The sequence below is a fragment of the Myotis yumanensis genome, unplaced genomic scaffold, assembly GCF_028538775.1.
Source record: "Myotis yumanensis isolate MYYU_CA2020_CCGP unplaced genomic scaffold, mMyoYum1.0.hap1 SCAF_8, whole genome shotgun sequence".
Classification (NCBI taxonomy): Eukaryota; Metazoa; Chordata; class Mammalia; order Chiroptera; family Vespertilionidae; genus Myotis; species Myotis yumanensis.
The window spans coordinates 70,618,582-70,636,109 of NW_027223759.1; the positions used below are offsets into that span (position 1 = coordinate 70,618,582).

Sequence of the window (17,528 nt, forward strand, 5' to 3'; positions counted from 1 at the left end):
TAGTAAGATTTCTAAGACTTTCTAGGCCTTTAATGCACAAGGAGACAGCACACAACTTGCTTACACCTCAAGTGCCAGTTTAAGTGATGGCCATACTTTAAGTATCGCCTCTCAGTACTAAGTTTTCTTGTCAGTATATTCATGACAGGCATTTTGATCACTGTACACCTCAAGAAATTGAATAAAAAATAAAGAGAAAAATAAATGTACCTTTTATCTTTGAAAACTAAGTATCTTGTCTTGTTACAATGTATTTTCTTTTTGTTTTACAAAAATAAATAGGTCGCATTGCTCATAATATTGGAAAAATGGTAAATCCAATAGATACTTTCCCTGGCTGAGTCATTTCTATATAGTTCTCAGTATAGGTATATACACGGACATGTATCCTAGATAAGAGATTTCCCATAGGGGGATTATTTTGTAATTGAATCCACTGTACTGTAGCCATTCGCATTGTGACTACTTTATATCTAAAGGAAAATCCTTTCCTACAAGAAACTAATTTCCTATTTTGTTCCTTTGGGACTTCTGCCTCAGAAATCTATTAATTCAATAAATATTTACCATGACACTGGAGAAAGGATGAGAAAAAAAATACACAATACTTTTCCTTAAGAAGCTAAGAGTGAAGATGGCAAGATTGACATGTAAACAGGTTTTTCTAATGCAGTATTCACGGCACTAAATTAAACCACGTGGGAGCACATTAGAGCAACTAATGTAGTCTTTGGATGTCTTGGAAGGCTTTCTGAAGGAGGTGATGTCCAAGCTAGGCCTTTAAAAACACATAAGAATAATGCCTAAATAACAATGCAGGCCATTTAATTAGGAAAAAGAAGTTTGATAAAACCAAGCATTGCCAAGATTGTGGGTAAAAAAGAAACTGTCGTACACTCTTGGTGATTTTCTACATTGGAAGTCAATTTAGCCAAATCCAACAAATATGAAGATATGCATGCCTTCATCTGTCATTCCAAAACTAGGTTAATAGTCTAATACCTATGCACAAGGAAGCATGAATAAAATTTCCACTCCCCTAATGCTGGCAATACTAAAAACATAAAAGCAACTCAAATGCTTATTATGGGAGAATGTATAGATATATTGTGTTATATCCCCATAGTGGAATGATATTCATAATTAAAATTAATAAACTAGAACTCAAATATCAATAGTAATGAATTTCAAAAACAATTAAAAAAACACGAATGATTTGCCAAATATAAATAAATACCATTTCAATGAAGTATAAAAATGCAAAACAATTTTATATGTGCTTATTGACATATAAATTGGTAAGAATGGGATTTTTAAAAGTATGTCTAGGGAAAAAAAGAGAAATTAAGAATAGCCATAACCTCTAGAAAGAAAGAAAGAGATTGCATGTGATAGAAAATGATTACCTAGGGGACTTCAAGAGTAACTGTGATTTTCCCCTTAAATAAAATAAATAATCTGTAACAAGTATAGCAAATATTATATTAAGATTTGATATAACCGTATGATGGCAAACAGGTGTTATTGATATTATGTCCTGTATTTTTTCAGGTGATGGAAATATTTTATTAGAAAAGTTAAAGGTTCATCGGCATAGATTGAAGAGGGTGAAGTGAAACAAGGATAGAGGGTTGGAGAGTGTGCCTGAAAGAGGGACCAGCACAGACACAGTGGGCAGAACACAGCTAACAGTCAGGGGCCAGTTAGTTGTTCTCCCTCAACACACACAAAAAAGTTTGTCTACTTATGAGGGAGACCCAGAAGCCAAAGATGAGAAGTAGTTAGATTTGAAATTCTTTTTTTTCCTCATAGTAACCATGAAGATCCTTGGATTCAATCCTATGCAATTTCAGACCAGCATTTTCCCACAGTGTAGAACTCTGGTTAGATTACATAATAGCTGTTCTCCTCACATCCACCTCAAATTTTGAATGAATTAAAACTGGACAGATGTAGTTGCATTAAGAAAATCTGATGTAGTAAAAAAATCAGACTTAGTTATATGAGATAAAGAGAGCATTTTGATATAACAGGTTTTGTTTAAACAGAATGATCTGATTAAAATACAGCAAAGGTAAGGATTAAGAATAATGTGTTAAATTCTGTTCTCCTCCCTCCTTATTGCTCCTTTGCATTGTGGGATTTCTCACTGTTACATGGCTGCATAAGAAGCATAATTAGTGATGAGGAGACAAAATTCACGTTGTGACAATGAATTTCTGGTTCTCTGCTAGATAAACAATTCCGCTGAGGAGGTGTAAATTTCCTCTTCATTAGAGCAGCATTTGTGGCAAAATTAGAGTCTTCTGGGCAGCCCTGCTAATCTCACCTCCAAACTAACTTAGATCTGATGGAAACAAGAACAGAAAAGTGCAGGTTGTGCCTTCTTGTTACAAATCAAGTGGTTAGAAAGTGCTAAGTTAGTCAATGTGATTATATCATAAAGGCAGACAGTACTTGTAGATTTATGCAATGAAACGTCTTTCTCATCTGAAATCAGTTCAATTTTCTCAGTAAACTAAACAGCTCATTTTCTCTAAGATTAGAACAGACAATGAATTCATATATTTTCAGGGCATACGATCCTTCAATGATAAGCCAGTAAATACTCTGCAGTAATAGTTTATAGCAGTTTTTCAAGCTTCAGAGTTAATGAGGTGACACCAGGCTCTTAGGAATTCTTCCTCACTGTCCTTTCTCATCCCCATAGCATTCCTAACAAAAGAAAGGTGTGCCAGAATTAAACCTGAAAGACCAGGAGAGAATACAGGGCCATAAGAACCTCAAATGAAAGAAGATTGCATTAGAAAGTTTAATATATTCTTACCATGGATCAATTAGAATTCAATGGAGATAAAATCTGTGATAATATATTTTTCTTTAAAGCAAGAAAACAATAAATAATTAAGAAATGAAATAGGTAGGGGATTAAAAAGCAAAAGAGAGATGTAGGAAAGAAAAAGTGGAGAGAACAAGAGAAAAGGCGGTAGGGAGGGAGAGAGGAAGAAATAAAAAAGGGAAGGGAGGGAGGGGGCACAATGGAAGGAAGGAGGAAAGAGGGAAAAGAAGAGGACTTGAGGGGGGGGAGCTCCCATTACATTTATCTTAACACTCAAAAGTTAAAACGTATCTACTGCAACCAGAAAACAATACAAAGATGTGTAAAAAATTTTTAATCTTTTTCATACCTCTGTGCCCTCCCCTTACCACCAAGTAAACTAATGCCAACATCTTCCTTTTTCTCTAAGCTAAGACAAATATATGCGTGTGTTTTTTCAAGTAGGCATAGTTGAATTAAAATTGCCTAGGGACTTTGTTGATTTAATCTAAATGTTGGAATAATTTAATAGAAGATCTGTAGAAGTGGCCAAATGAGACAACATAGAAATATTTAATCCCACTTGAAATTCAACATTGCAAACTTCAGAAGCATACATGCTTGTTGGGATACTGAAAATTTATTAGTATAAAGCAATCAATATGTAAAAAGGGAAAAAATCTGATATTATACCAAATATTTGATTCAGGACCCTTATCTACATAAGCAAAGCAAATATATATAATATAATAAATTTTCTGATATTCCTACATATAGACACTAAGAACAGAAATGATATATCCAATCCAATATATCATATCAAGCCAGTAATTTTTTTTCCATTTGTTTTTCTCTAGGAACCTTTAAAGTATTCACTAACAAAGGATATATATCTCTAGATTGCAGGTATACTTTGCTTAAAAGGAAATACTAGGGTATGACTTTTAAGAAATTATTTTAAATGATCTCTGAAAACCAGATTTTAGAAACCCATTTTAGTGTGCTTGGATGACTTGGCTTTGAGCCACTCTATTTTATACCATTAATTAGTACCTAAAATGACACTGTGTTGTGGAGAGAAAGAAACACATCCTTATGGTTCTCCATCCCAGCAAACAAGAGGAAATGTACATGCAACCTAAATAATGTTCTCTTATCATAGCCACAAAGGCCCATAACTGAATTGCTCCTCATCTGTCCTATCTTTATCTAACCCCAATACTAATAAGTTTAAGTACATCCTTCCCAACATTTTCATCTGTTTCTCTGATCCAATAAAAAGAAATAATGGATGAGATACTGGTAATAAGAAAGATACTAGTGTATTTGTGGCTTAGAGGGACAAAAGAAAAAAAAAAAAGCAAAAGTAAATCCAACCCTTAATGCAGTGGTTCTCAACCTTCCTAATGCAGTGACCCTTTAATACAGTTCCTCATGTTGTGGTGACCCCCAACCATAAAATCATTTTCGTTGCTACTTCATAACTGTAATTTTGCTACTGTTATGCATCGTAATGTAAATATCTGATATGCAGGATGTATTTACAAATTAAACATAATTAAAGCATAGTGATTGATCACAAAAAAAGTATGTAATTATATATGTGTTTTCCGATGGTCTTAGGCGACCCCTGTGAAAGGGTCATTCGACCCCCAAAGGGGTTGCGACCCACAGGTTGAGAACTGCTTCCTTAATGTAACAACCTAAGGCCTTGGGAAAGAGGGATGCTCTCTAGGCTTTTGTGCTTTCAAACGTTGACCTGATTGTAGGAGAAAAAGGGGATCAAACTCCTTGTAGAACACGACCTCTTAATGGAATAGTTTTAAATGCCTGCCTTAGGCGAATGTATTAAGCAAAGTTCCGTGTGTGTTCATTGAAACCCTCAAAAAAGCCCAAAGCACAGTTCATTAATATACTAGTACTTTGATTAAAAGATTATACATTTTTATATAACGGTACTGAAAAGTGAGTTAAAAAAAATCCATCTGAGGCCTAAATGTATGTTTCAAATATATATTCTGAATTCTTGCTCTCTGCATGTTGGACCACGTAAAGATCAAGAAATAAATGCATTAAAGATGTTAGCGGAAAACGATAATTCTGGCCCTCTGGTTAGAAACTAGATATCCTGAGATAGTTTTCAAATCCTTCCTCCTACGTTACTGCAAAAGTTTCCTTGGTTTATTGGTAAATGCTCGGCAACATTCTTTTCTTTTTTAAATTAAAAGTTGAATGAAATTTAATGCAACCAAATATTCATAAGCACATGAACTTTAGTGAAGACAAGCAAGTTAGCATTGTCATTAATTAAATAAAAATTTACTTTCAAAATATTTTATCTAATATGGCTATATAATATCTTACTAGTATATGTGAAAGGGATATTGAATGATGTATCTTTAATGTTGTTTAAAGCTTCTCTAACTTTATTCTTTGCAAATTAATTGACCATCATAGCCAGAACATGCCAGGTGGACCAGTTTTCTTGTGGCAACGGGCGCTGCATTCCCAGAGCATGGCTGTGTGACAGGGAAGATGACTGTGGTGATAAGACAGATGAAATGACATCTTGTGGTAAGTTGTGAGTGAACATGGTATTAGTAGATCCTGGGTCAGATGGAAGATTCTATCACTATAATCTCTCCTAAAAGGCTATTCATGTCTTTACAAATCAGCAAGCCTTTTGGGTCTAAATATATCTTTCAAGATAACTTCAGAATATATACTATTCATGTGGCAGTACCATTTCCTAGGCTAAAACAAATGGATCCAACATAGCCAACAATTGTTGTTTGTTTATAAATTGATAATAGCCATTCTGAGAGGTGTAGAGTGATATCTCATTGTGGTTTTTAATTTGCATTTCTCTGACAATTAGTGATGCTGAACATCTTCTTACAGGTCTCTTGGCATTCTGTATGTCCTCTTTGAAGAAGTGTCTATTCTGATCCTCTGTCTATTTTCTAATTGCATTGTTTGGTTGTTTTTGTGTGTTGAATTGTGTGGGTTCTTTATAAATTTTGTATATTAACCCCTTATCAGATGTATCATTGGGTGAATATGTTCTCCCATTCAAGAGATAGTCTTTTCATTTAGTTGATGGTTTCCTTTGCTGCGTAAAAACATTTTACACAGATGAAGTTAATTTATTTATTTTTAATCTTATGTCCTATGCCCAAGGAAAAAAACATATTGCTAAGAGAAATATCAGAGTTTACTGTTTATGTTTTTTTCTAGGAGTTTTATGATTTCAAGTCCTACATTTTTAAGTCTTTAATCCATTTTTAGTTTATTCTAGTATATGGTTTAAGAAAGTGGTCTAATTTCAACTTTTTGCATGTATCTGTTCAATTTTCCCAGCACCATTTATTGAAGAAATTATCTTTACCCTATTGTATGCTCTTGTCTTCTTTGACATATGTTAATTGACCATTTAGGCATTAGTTTATTTTGTGGCTCTCTATTCTGTTCCATTGTCTGTTTACATACCAGTACAATGTTGTTTTGCCTATTATAGCCTTGTAGTATAGTTTGATATCAGGAGGCAAGATACCTCCAGCTTTGCTCTTCTTTCTCAGGTTGCTATAGCTATTTGAAATCTTTTGTGGATCCATATATATTTTTGGAAGTTTTATCCTAGTTCTCTGAAATACACCATTGGTATCTTGATAGAAATTGCATTGAATATATAGATTGCTTTAGGTAATATGAACATTTTAATAATGTTAATTCTTCCTATCCATGAGCATGACATATTCATTCATGTGTTTGTATCATCTTCAATTTTTTCCTTCAGTTAGGAATTTTCCAAATACAAGTCTTTTACCTCCTGGATTAAATTTATTCTTAGATATTTTATCTTTTTTCTATTAGTTTATTATTGGTATATAAAAATGAAACCAATTTCTGAATATTTTGTATCCTGCTGCTTTGCTGAATTCATTTATTAGTTTTAATAGTGCTTTGGTGGAATCTTTAGGGTTCTCTATATACCATATCATGTCATCTGCAACTAAAGACAATTTTACTTCTTCCTTTCTGATTTGGATGCTCTTTATTTCTTCTTGTCTGAGTACTATGGCTAGGACTTCTAATACTATACTGAATAAGAGCAGTAAAAGTGGACTTCACTGTTTGTTCCTGATTTAAGAATTACAATTTCTGCTTTGCCATGTTGAGTAAGATGTTAGCTGTGGATTTGTATTATATGGCCTTTGTTATGTTAGGTTCCAATTATTTCCACAAGTTGGAAAAGCTAAATAATTAAGAAATTATGAACCTTGAGGATTTATTGCCCTTGTTTTCAACATGATTTATTGAATTGTAAACTTATATAACTTATTTTTTTAATAACGGCTGTGTGCTTAACAACTGACTCATAGAATCCTTGAAAATCTAAAAATCTGCTCTTGCAAGCTAGTACAAAATACCTTCAGTGCACCACTGGTTATGAATACATTGTGAAATTTAGTTGTCCCATATTTGCTTTTAAAATGTAGCCAAATTTTATAAAGTGTATCTTTCATACAGAAAGAACATTGAAGCTCGGTGGAGGACTGGAGGAATGTCCAGTGAGGGTAATAAAAGCAGCATCTCTGACCTCCTCTCTGAATTTACAACTCCATCATCCCCAGCAAGCATTTCTTAGAGCAGCAGAAAAACTACATTTAATAATCTAGAATCCCTCACCCAATTCTACTTTCCCTTGGTCCCCAGTGGAAACCAAGGGCCCGTGGTCATCAAGGCCAACAGTGATGCCCGAGTGAGTCACTGCATCCCCAGGCAATGAGGTCTCAGAGCTACACAGATAGTTTCTCCGACCCAACCCTTTTGTCACAGCAACACAATGACACAGACTCTGGATGATGGCCCTGGGTACATAAACATTGTTCTTAAATAATTGGATAAGTCGACAAGAGAATGAATGGTTGAGGGACAGCTGGAGAGCGGTCTGCCTGTGTTCTTGAAGGGCTGGCTGTCTTCAAGGCACCGTAAAACCCCCTCCCGACAGGCTGTGGAAACACAGTCATGACCCTTTCGCTGAGCAATTATAAACATCCTTCTGGGGAAAAACGGACCTAGCAATTAGAACTGCGGGTATAGATTTGAACCAACTACTCACCTAGGTTTGCTGTCATCTTACACACATGTTTTCTTCTTGTTGTTTATCAGGAGATTTCTAAAAACCTTTGCTAAAATACAGGTGTACTCTTCCGTTGCATTTTCATGATATATACTTATGGAAACATTGTATCAGCAAAAAAAGTAGAGTTAGTTTGCCATGTCTTGTTTTTATTTTATTCATGAGCAAAAAGTGTATTTATAAATGCTGACAAAATGTTTTAATACGTTTATCCTAGAATTATTGTCAGAGATATACCTAAACTTCACCTCTCTACAGTTTCCAAATTTTCACTGATTTTTGAAATTAGGGAAATTTACTTTCCTTTTCCAGTCTTTATCAATCTTGTCTTCCTCTTATGCCAAAATGACTGTCAGTATTCAGAGATCAAAAATGTTTGATGCTTTATTATTTGATAAGTTGTCTTACAATGAAGATAATTTTTCTATTTACTTTGATTGAAAGCCTTGTTTTTCACTCTCGAACATGTCAATAATTATTTTCATAAAAAAAAAGATGTAAACCAAAGAAACAGAAGCTCTTTACCCTGCCTTTGTCCTGCAGTTTTATGCTTTGTGTCCCAGATGGTCTTGTTCTGTTCTTCCCACACCTTTATATTTAAATGTTATTATTTTTGTTTAAAAATGGTGGAAAAGCTCCTGTTAGGTTGTCTTCTTAGTATTCTTGTAGGTATGTGACATGCTATTGCATCTATCTTTTTACAGAGGGCTTTTGTACATCCCTGATTAGGCTTTGTCTGCAGAAGAGTAGGGAGTGAAGCAAACCCTGGCAAAGTATATTGAAAGCCACAGCAAAAATTATTAAAAACAACTTCTAGTTCCTTGATCTAAGTCAGCATTTCCCTAACCTCTTGCTTGAGGATAGTAATTGCCTGATGTGCTTGTTACTAACAAAGATACCCAGGTTCCAATGTTCCCCCCCCAAAGATTTCAATTCAGGTCTTAGATTGCATTCAGGATTCTGTGTTTTGAGAACAACACCTCATGTGATTTTTACCCTAAACCAGTGGTTCTCAACCACCATTTTTGAGGGCGTGGCAGTCAATTAGGATATTCCATCCTTATTGGCTGTGGTTGCCACCATCTTTGAGGGCGGGGCAGTCAATTAGCATATCCCCTCCTTATTGGCTGTGGGCACCACCATCGTTGAGGACAGGGCAGTCAATTAGCATATTCCCTCTTTATTAGATAGGATCATTCTTATGTCAACTTGATATAGTAGGCAGTTAGGCAGATATGAGCCAAGTAGGAACAGAAAGCAGGTACAGATGGTTACCAGGGCAGAAAGCCCCAGGTGCCCAGCAATGAGAAAACAGGGGGAACAAGTATTGTAAGGTGGGTCCTTGCCCCCAGGGTGACCTTTCCTCCCCTAGCATATCATGTGGTTTAAAACCCTGGCCTTTCATATTGCTGCTCATCTGGTTTTACCCTCCCCTGGAATTTGCTCCCTGACATGTAGCTGGTCCTATGGCAGAACCCCTTAGGGTAGAACAAGGAGACCAAAGAATAACCTCATGTAACTCCCATGCAGGTCCTTGTCTGACCACTCCCTTAAGCATTAAGCCAGTGATTCTCAACCTTCTGGCCCTTTAAATACAGTTCCTCATGTTGTGACCCAACCATAAAATTATTATTATTTTTAAAATATATTTTATTGATTTTTTACAGAGAGGAAGGGAGAGAGACAGAGAGCTAGAAACATCAATGAGAGAGAAACATCGATCACCTGCTTCCTGCACATCTCCTATTGGGGATGTGCCCGCAACCCAGGTACATGCCCTTGACTGGAATCGAACCTGGAACCTTTCAGTCCGCAGGCAGACACTCTATCCACTGAGCCAAACCGGTTTCGGCCATAAAATTATTTTTGTTGCTACTTCATAACTGTAATGTAAATACCTGATATGCAGGATGGTCTTAGGCGACCCCTGTGAAAGGGTCGTTCGACTGCCAAAGGGGTCGCGACCCACAGGTTGAGAACCCCTGCCCTAAACCAAGATCACACAATTTAAATTCTGTGATTTCTACATTCCCTACCAATTTGTATTAGACCTGCTGCAGCTCATGACCACAAACATGATGGCTTTAACAACGAGGTTTTACTCTTACCTCCCTGGAGGCCAGAAAGCCAAAACCAAGCTGTCAGCAGGGCCTGCTCTGAAAGCTCTAGGGGAGAATCCTCCTATGACTCTTCCGCTTCCGTTGGCTTCTGGTGCTCCTGGCCTGTGGCATCCTAACCCAGAGCTCTTGTCTCTGTCTTCACATGGCTTTCTTCCCCATAGCTCTGTTGATCCCCTCTTCTTTATTTTATAAGGACATGGTCTTGAGATTTATGGCCCACTCTTAATCCAGGGTGATCTCCTCTCGAGATCCTTAATTTCATCTGCAAAGACCCTTGGTCTAAATAAGGTCACATTCACTGGTACCAAGGTTTAGACATATCTCTTTGATCTGTCTAAACATACAAGCCTACCCAAAGGACCTGGGGAACTTTATTATGCCGTATACCACCAATTGATTATAATAGACTCAGGTTTAGGTAATTTTCAAAGCTATTCAGGTGATTCTAATACGCATCCAGGTTTGTGAAGCACTCTCCTAATACCTATAATTTAGTCCCTGCCTCCAAGTTAACGTCTTACCTAATCTCTGTTACATCCCCGCTTCCCACTGATTCTTTTGCTCTGTGTCATGTCTAGAGCTCTGTGCTACCAGAAGAATTTGCCAGCTCACCAGCAACAGGACCATAAGAATTCTAACTGCCTCTACGGTGCTAACACAAATTTATCTCTTTAAATTTCTTTCAAGAGTAAACATGAATTCTTCAAACACTTCAGCAGCATTAATTTCCTCATTGATTTTATAAAGATACATATCTAATCTAATGAAAGAGAAACATGCAAATTGACCGCACCACTGCTATGCCCCAAGCCACGCCCACCAGCCAATCAAAGTGATTATATGCAAATTAACCCAACCAAGATGGCAGCCGGCAGCCACTCCAGTGGGGACCCTCACCCTGAAAGGGGTGTGGCCAGTCTGAAAACGGCCCTCAGCCCTTCACCCAGGCTGGCCACACCCTCATGGGGTGAGGGTCCCCACTGGGGGCCTTGGCCATCCTGCAAACAGCCATCAGCCCCTCACCCAGGCTGGCCAGGCACTCCAGCGGGGACCCTCACCCTGAAGGGGGTGTGGCCAGTCTGAAAACAGCCCTCAGCCCCTCACCCAGGCTGATCAGGCACACCAGCGGGACCCCCACCCTGATCTGGGACACCAGGGCAAACCAGCCGGCCCCCACACATGCACCAGGCCTCTATCCTATATAGTAACAGGGTAATATGCAAACTGACCCTAACAGCAGAATGACTGGGAATGACTGGTCACTATGACACATACTCACCACCAGGGGGCAGACACTCAATGCAGGAGCTGCCCCCTGGTGGTCAGTGCGCTCCCACAGGGGGAGCTCTGCTCAGCCACAAGCCAGGCTGACGGCTGCCAGCACAGCTGTGTTGGCAGGAACCTTTCCCGCCTACTCAGCAGCGCTAAGGATGTCCAACTGCAGCTTAGGCCTGCTCTCTGCTGGCAAGTGGACATCCCCCGAGGTCTCCCAGGCTGCCAGAGGAATTTCTGAGTGCCAGCTTAGGTCCAGTCCTTCGGGGAGTGGGCCTAAGCCAGCAGGTGGTCATCCCCTGAGGGGTCCCAGACTGTGAGAGGGCACAGGCTGGGCTTAGGGATCCCCCTGAGTGCACAAATTGTTGTGCACCGAGCCTCTAGTGTATATATATAAATGTATATACATACATATGTGCCTATATATATATATATGCAAATCAAAATAAGATGATATAATATGTGTAAAATCTAGGTATTATATATCTAGTTATACATGAGAGATGTTTATGAAACATTTATATCAGAATGTGAATGGAAATCAAAAATAGTACTGGGGACAAGGAATCTCAAAACATAACATTTGCACTAAAAGTCAACATGTAGTGTGTAGGTAATTTGATAAAAATTATTCTTAATGATAATGTACTGATTTTAAAGGGTAAAAATATTAGTTTAGCATTTCTCATTTGTCTGCCATATTCTCAGAACTACTCACTCTTTTTTCCTAATGCTTCTATTAGTCTCATTCTACATCCTCTCTGGGGTGTTTTTTTGTTTGTTTTTTTAATTTCAAGGCTTTATTACATATAATACTGATTATTTGTTATATTTAATAATGATTATTTCCAAAAATGTTACTACTTTCTTACACCTTATTGCAACCATTCTGAAATTCTTGCAGTTTCTCAAACTTTTTATATACCCTGACTTCTGGGCCTTCAGGAATGCCATCTTTCTGGAATATTCTAAAAGCACTCCTTCCTCTCCTGTTTATCTGACTTAACTTGAGTATATCATTTATATCGGCTTGCATACACTTCTTCTGGGTTTCAATATCTAAGATTAGATGCTTCTGTTATTGTTGTTTCAATAATACCTTATACTGCCTATATCATAATATAAAAATATATTGAAATCACTTGTTTAATTATAATAAATGCTTTTACCTACCAGACTGTAAGCACTCTGAGAAATGAGTGTTGAACATTGTATTCCCAGTGCCTAATGCTACTCATTCATTCATTCTTTCTAGATGATGTATCTCTAAAAATTAGAAAACTATCTGCTGTAAAGTTCTCAAAATATTTTGAAGGAATAAAAGTTTGAAGTAGCTTTTCACTCTATTTTACAGAATAGGAATCTGGAGTTAGAGATGGTAAGCACCTGCTTAAGGTCACAAATTAATCTACATATATAAAAGCCTAAGGGAAAATCTGGTCCTTCGAAGATCCAACCGGTAGCTATGACGTGCACTGACCACCAGGGGGCAGACGCTCAACGCAGGAGATGCCGAGCTGCAGTGACTTGGCAGCTGTGGTTCTCCGGTGATGCACCCAGAACCAGAGAGGAAGGAGCCCAATTCTGGAGTGTATCACCCAAGAACCAGCCTCTCGTAATCCTGGACCCCTTGGGGGATGTCAGAGAGCTGGTTTTGGCCTGATCCCCACAGGCCAGGCCGGGGGATCCCACTGGTGTAGGAATCCATGCACCAGGCCTCTAGTTAGTAATTAGGCCAGAATTTGAACTTATGTTTGCCTAATTACAAAGCCTATATTCTCTATATACAGCATTATATAAGATGTATAAAATGAGGCTTTATGTAACAACAATGAAAGAGCAGAAAAATGAGGACAATTTGTGGTACACTGTTCTCTTATGATTTTTTTCCAAAATTAATGTACTTATTGAATATTTGAAGTGTGTCCGGTGTAAGTACCCAGTATTAACAGCCACAACTAGTATCAGTAACAAGAAATGTTATATATATTTTCTCAAAAGCTATATTCCTATAACCTGTGTAATTTTAAAAGGCGTTATTTCCCATAGCTATATTTAATTACATATTACATAGGTAAAAATCAGAATTAGATTTAATGGAAGGGATAAGCCATAGAAAGAATGAAATGTTTCACCTTTTTCAAAAATACTCTATCTTTTTTTTAAGACTGTATTATCAGCATGGTATAATGAAGAAATAATGTATGTTGGAATCAGTCAGATTTTACTCTGACACTTAATGTTTACACAATGTATCTTCAGGCACGTTACACTGTTTTCTTTACAAAATGGGGTTAGCAATAATTCCTGGGCTGTTGGTTAGAATGTAGGAAATACTTACATGTGGCTAGCCTAGTACATCATACTCAATACTAAATAATAATACATAATATATTATAGTCTCTTTCAGGTTTACACTCTTCTAGCCCAGGAGCCCTATAATGTTCCTACCTTGCTATTTATTTTAACTTGAATCTCCACATACTTAGTCATGAAGGTCAAATTCACATATATAGAATGTGAACTAATATTTTCAAACCTATGAAAACTGGATTTTGAGACTTCAGTAATAAGTTACTTAGAAATATCTATTTTGTGGTCAAGGAGGAATAAAAAGAAAGAAAATTCTTAGGGCTTAAATGAGCTGAGACAGGAAAGAAACATAAATTGGATCTGAAAACTACCTCATTGGGAAACATTCTTCTAAGCTTTGTATACTGGATAAATATAAGTACTATACCAACCATGATTGCCCTTGAGAGAGAGGGAAAATTGTTGTAATTTACATAATAGCATACATATAACCTGGCAATAAATTTTAAGTGAAAGATATAATAGATAAATTGAGCACACTACCTGCAAAAATAGAAGAATTTTAACAGTCCATTAATCCATAATAAATATTTGATGAGGTTGAAGTAACTACAGAAATAAAATATAGTTTTCTTGCTGTAATTGTAATGTGATAAAATGTAAGCCATTTTAGTTCATAATTTTTCTTTTTTCGGAGTAAATCGGGTAATCTTTTCAAGTGTCCTGCAATTTGTGGCCCAAGGAAGATCAAAAGTTAAATTATATTTATGTAAAATCAAGAAAGAAAATATTATTTATAACATTAAAACCTTTGCCTAATACTCCATAAAAATTCATAATGGTATTTTATTAGAACAAGGATCCAGAAAAAAAATGAAATATTTAGATACGATTTTCAACTTTTAAATTAATGCTAATACAGAAGGACAAGGGCAATGTTAAATTTATTTTAAGAACTTTGGTTTTGTTTTATTTTTAGGGGTAAAATATATTATCATTAGACATCATTTCTCTATCTCCACCAGGTACCAGGATAGAATATGGAAGAATAATAGATACAGTATTTTCCACCATTAGTGAAAAATTAGGGGCCCTATATTTAAATTTTATGATGACCCTAGATTTAATTTTTGATGGAACTCTTTATAAATAGTATGGCACATTTGACTACACTAATAAACAGAGAAGAGCCCAATATAACTTTAACATTTCTTTGTTAACAAGTGTTTTTTGTTGTTGTTGTTTTTTTTCTGAAATTCAGTTATTGTGTTCTATTGGAAAGCTGTGATAATCCCAGGAGTTATGCAGGTGATGAACCCTGGTTTGTTTGGTTTTTGTTTGTTTTTTTGTTTTGTTTTGTTTTGTTTTGTTTTTTCGGGGGGAGGAGTTTGCTGCCTTAATGGCTTTCTGGCTGTTGTGCATTTTTCAATGAGGATTCTCCTGACTTCTTGGTCTTTTGAACTTAGAGGACCAAGAGATCATGTTACAAACTAAGAATCTGTAACCAGAGAAGCTGTGTGATTTACCAAAGGTCACACTGCTTTGATAACAAAACAGGAATAAAACATTAGTAACTTATTTCCTTAGACGTGTCCCTTCAGTTAATGCCTTTGTTCTTTTTAGTGACTTGCCCTTTGAGCTTTCAAGTTTTTTCCTTTATATAATTTTACTCTGGGTCCTATAAACGAATTCAGACTATGAGGTTACCAGGAGAAATGATGTAACTCAGTATTATGTAAAAAAATAAATCAGAAATGATATGCAATTATTTAAAAACATATTATACACATATATGTTTCTCATGACCACTGTGGGTAGAAGGGGTATGACTCATTTTGTTAAAGATTGAAGATACACGGGATTTTAGATTATCTTATTCATTTTGTAGGGTGTTTGTCTGTTTGTTTGCCCATTGGGAGCTAATTTTCAGATTTCTTTTTACTTTTTTTTTAGAATTAGAATCTAAGAAATTAAAAAAAAATCTTAAAGGTCAAATAGAAAATATTCTAACCAGTAAAATACCCACCAAATATCAGAAATTTCCAAACGCTGGGGCAGTTTTTTTTCTTGTAAAGCTTGTGATGTTGGTTTATATGCTTCTAAGTTTACAGGAGAGAGACTTAAAAATGTGTATTAGCCAGTTATACAGGCATTCCTCGGGTTATGTCGGACTCGATGTACATCGGTTCGTGGTTATGTCGCCATCTCCCATATATTTATAAAAAAAAAAAAAGTTACGTCATTTCGACATATGTACATATGTGCTTTATGTTTTTTATTATTTATTTACCACAAGTAAAGGTCAGGAATTGTTATCTTCCTTTTAAATGTTTTTTACTGTTTTCACTTCATTACTGCTCTGTCTGTGCTCCATGTGAGTGACGTAGGTGCTTATGTGGGTGGGTTCCCACTTACAGCAAAAATCACGTTATGTCGCCCTGTAGGAACGGATCTCCGACGTAACCCGGGGACCGACTGTAGATGCAAAATTATGGGAAGTTGCTTTTTTTGAAAATTAGATTTCATCATATCTTAGAGTCTGCATTTAGTTGTTTACTCATTGAACCATAATTTGTAGATACTAGTTCTTTGTTGCATGTCTACTGTTCAGCTTCTAAACATCAGATATACTTATCAAAGGAAGAAAACATATTTGGGCAACATTCATGTTGATTCTTGAAACATAAATGTAAGTTTTCATTATCTTGTCAGTTAACAAAAGAAAACTCTCTTAGAAGTATTGATTAAATCACACATTGGGCATTTTCATTTTTCTTGCCAATACTTTTTTTTTTTTATGTCAGAGGATTTGTTGGTTTGCTGTATAATATAGTCTATCCTTTGATATAGTCTTACATCTCTATATATCAGTGATTGCCTCCTTCTTACATCTATCTTTGAATAACACTTAGGCTCTAATCATACTTTTCAGTATTCAAAAAGTTAAATTTATTCTAAAATTTATATAACAACTAAACTAATTTAATTGAGTTGCTTTGTTATGTTTTTACTTTCATCTTATGATGTTGACAGCTCTCAGAGGCAAAGTTAGATCTAACTCTCCTACTTTGGCTCTCTGTATTCAGAAAAGGCCTTTTTTTCTTTTAAAACATATGCACATGACTTTGTAGCACTGGAGCATAGAGCTTCATCCAGCTGTTTCTCTCTGAGAGGAGGCTGAGTCCCTTGGTGCAGACAGCTGACATCTATTCCTTTTACTCGCAATACCATGAATCCAAAAAGCCCTTCATCAATGATTCTCCTTGGTTTTCAGTCACTGGAAGGTGCTCATTTAAAAGATATTAAAAGTACGTGTATCCTATGTCCTCAAGAAGTCACTGTCACTATATGTGTTTATCTAATGTTTCCTCTGTATCGTTTGTGGAAAAATAGGAGTGGAGCTCTGATTAAATTAGCAGATGAGGTACCGATGAAGCCAAGCACAGTCTATATCATCTTTCCTGTTGGATGTGTTTATATCTTTCACAGAATTCCCAACTTGTGAGCCACTAACTCAATTTATATGCAAAAGTGGAAGGTGCATTAGCAGCAAATGGCACTGCGACTCTGGCAAGTACCGAATGTTCACTGTGCTGCACTGATTTGATTGGGGGCCTGGCTGTCTGTGCTGCTTCGCCTCCTTCAGAGCGGTTTGCAGAGAGGCGTGCAGAGTCAAGCACAATGGCTGGAATGAGTGGTGAGAGGGCAGCTGGTACACGGATAGGGATTAGCATTAAGGATAATGGAGCTCACTATCTGTCCCATGGGGCTGGGATAGGCATTTGTTTTCAGTTACTATGCCAGACACAGTCTAAGTCTACAAACATGAAGTAAAAAGGGGACAATTGAAGAAATGACCTGG

At 36.5% G+C, this 17,528-nt stretch overlaps 1 protein-coding gene across 1 annotated transcript in view; it reads left to right on the forward strand.

Moving 5' to 3' along the window:
* LRP1B (LDL receptor related protein 1B) overlaps positions 1–17,528 on the forward strand; it is a 1,706,338-nt gene that overhangs the window by 1,027,876 nt on the left and 660,934 nt on the right. The window contains exons 18-19 of the mRNA XM_070423500.1: positions 5,276–5,392; positions 17,156–17,236. Coding sequence (XP_070279601.1) covers positions 5,276–5,392; positions 17,156–17,236 — 198 coding nt within the window. The remainder of the gene's footprint in view (positions 1–5,275; positions 5,393–17,155; positions 17,237–17,528) is intronic.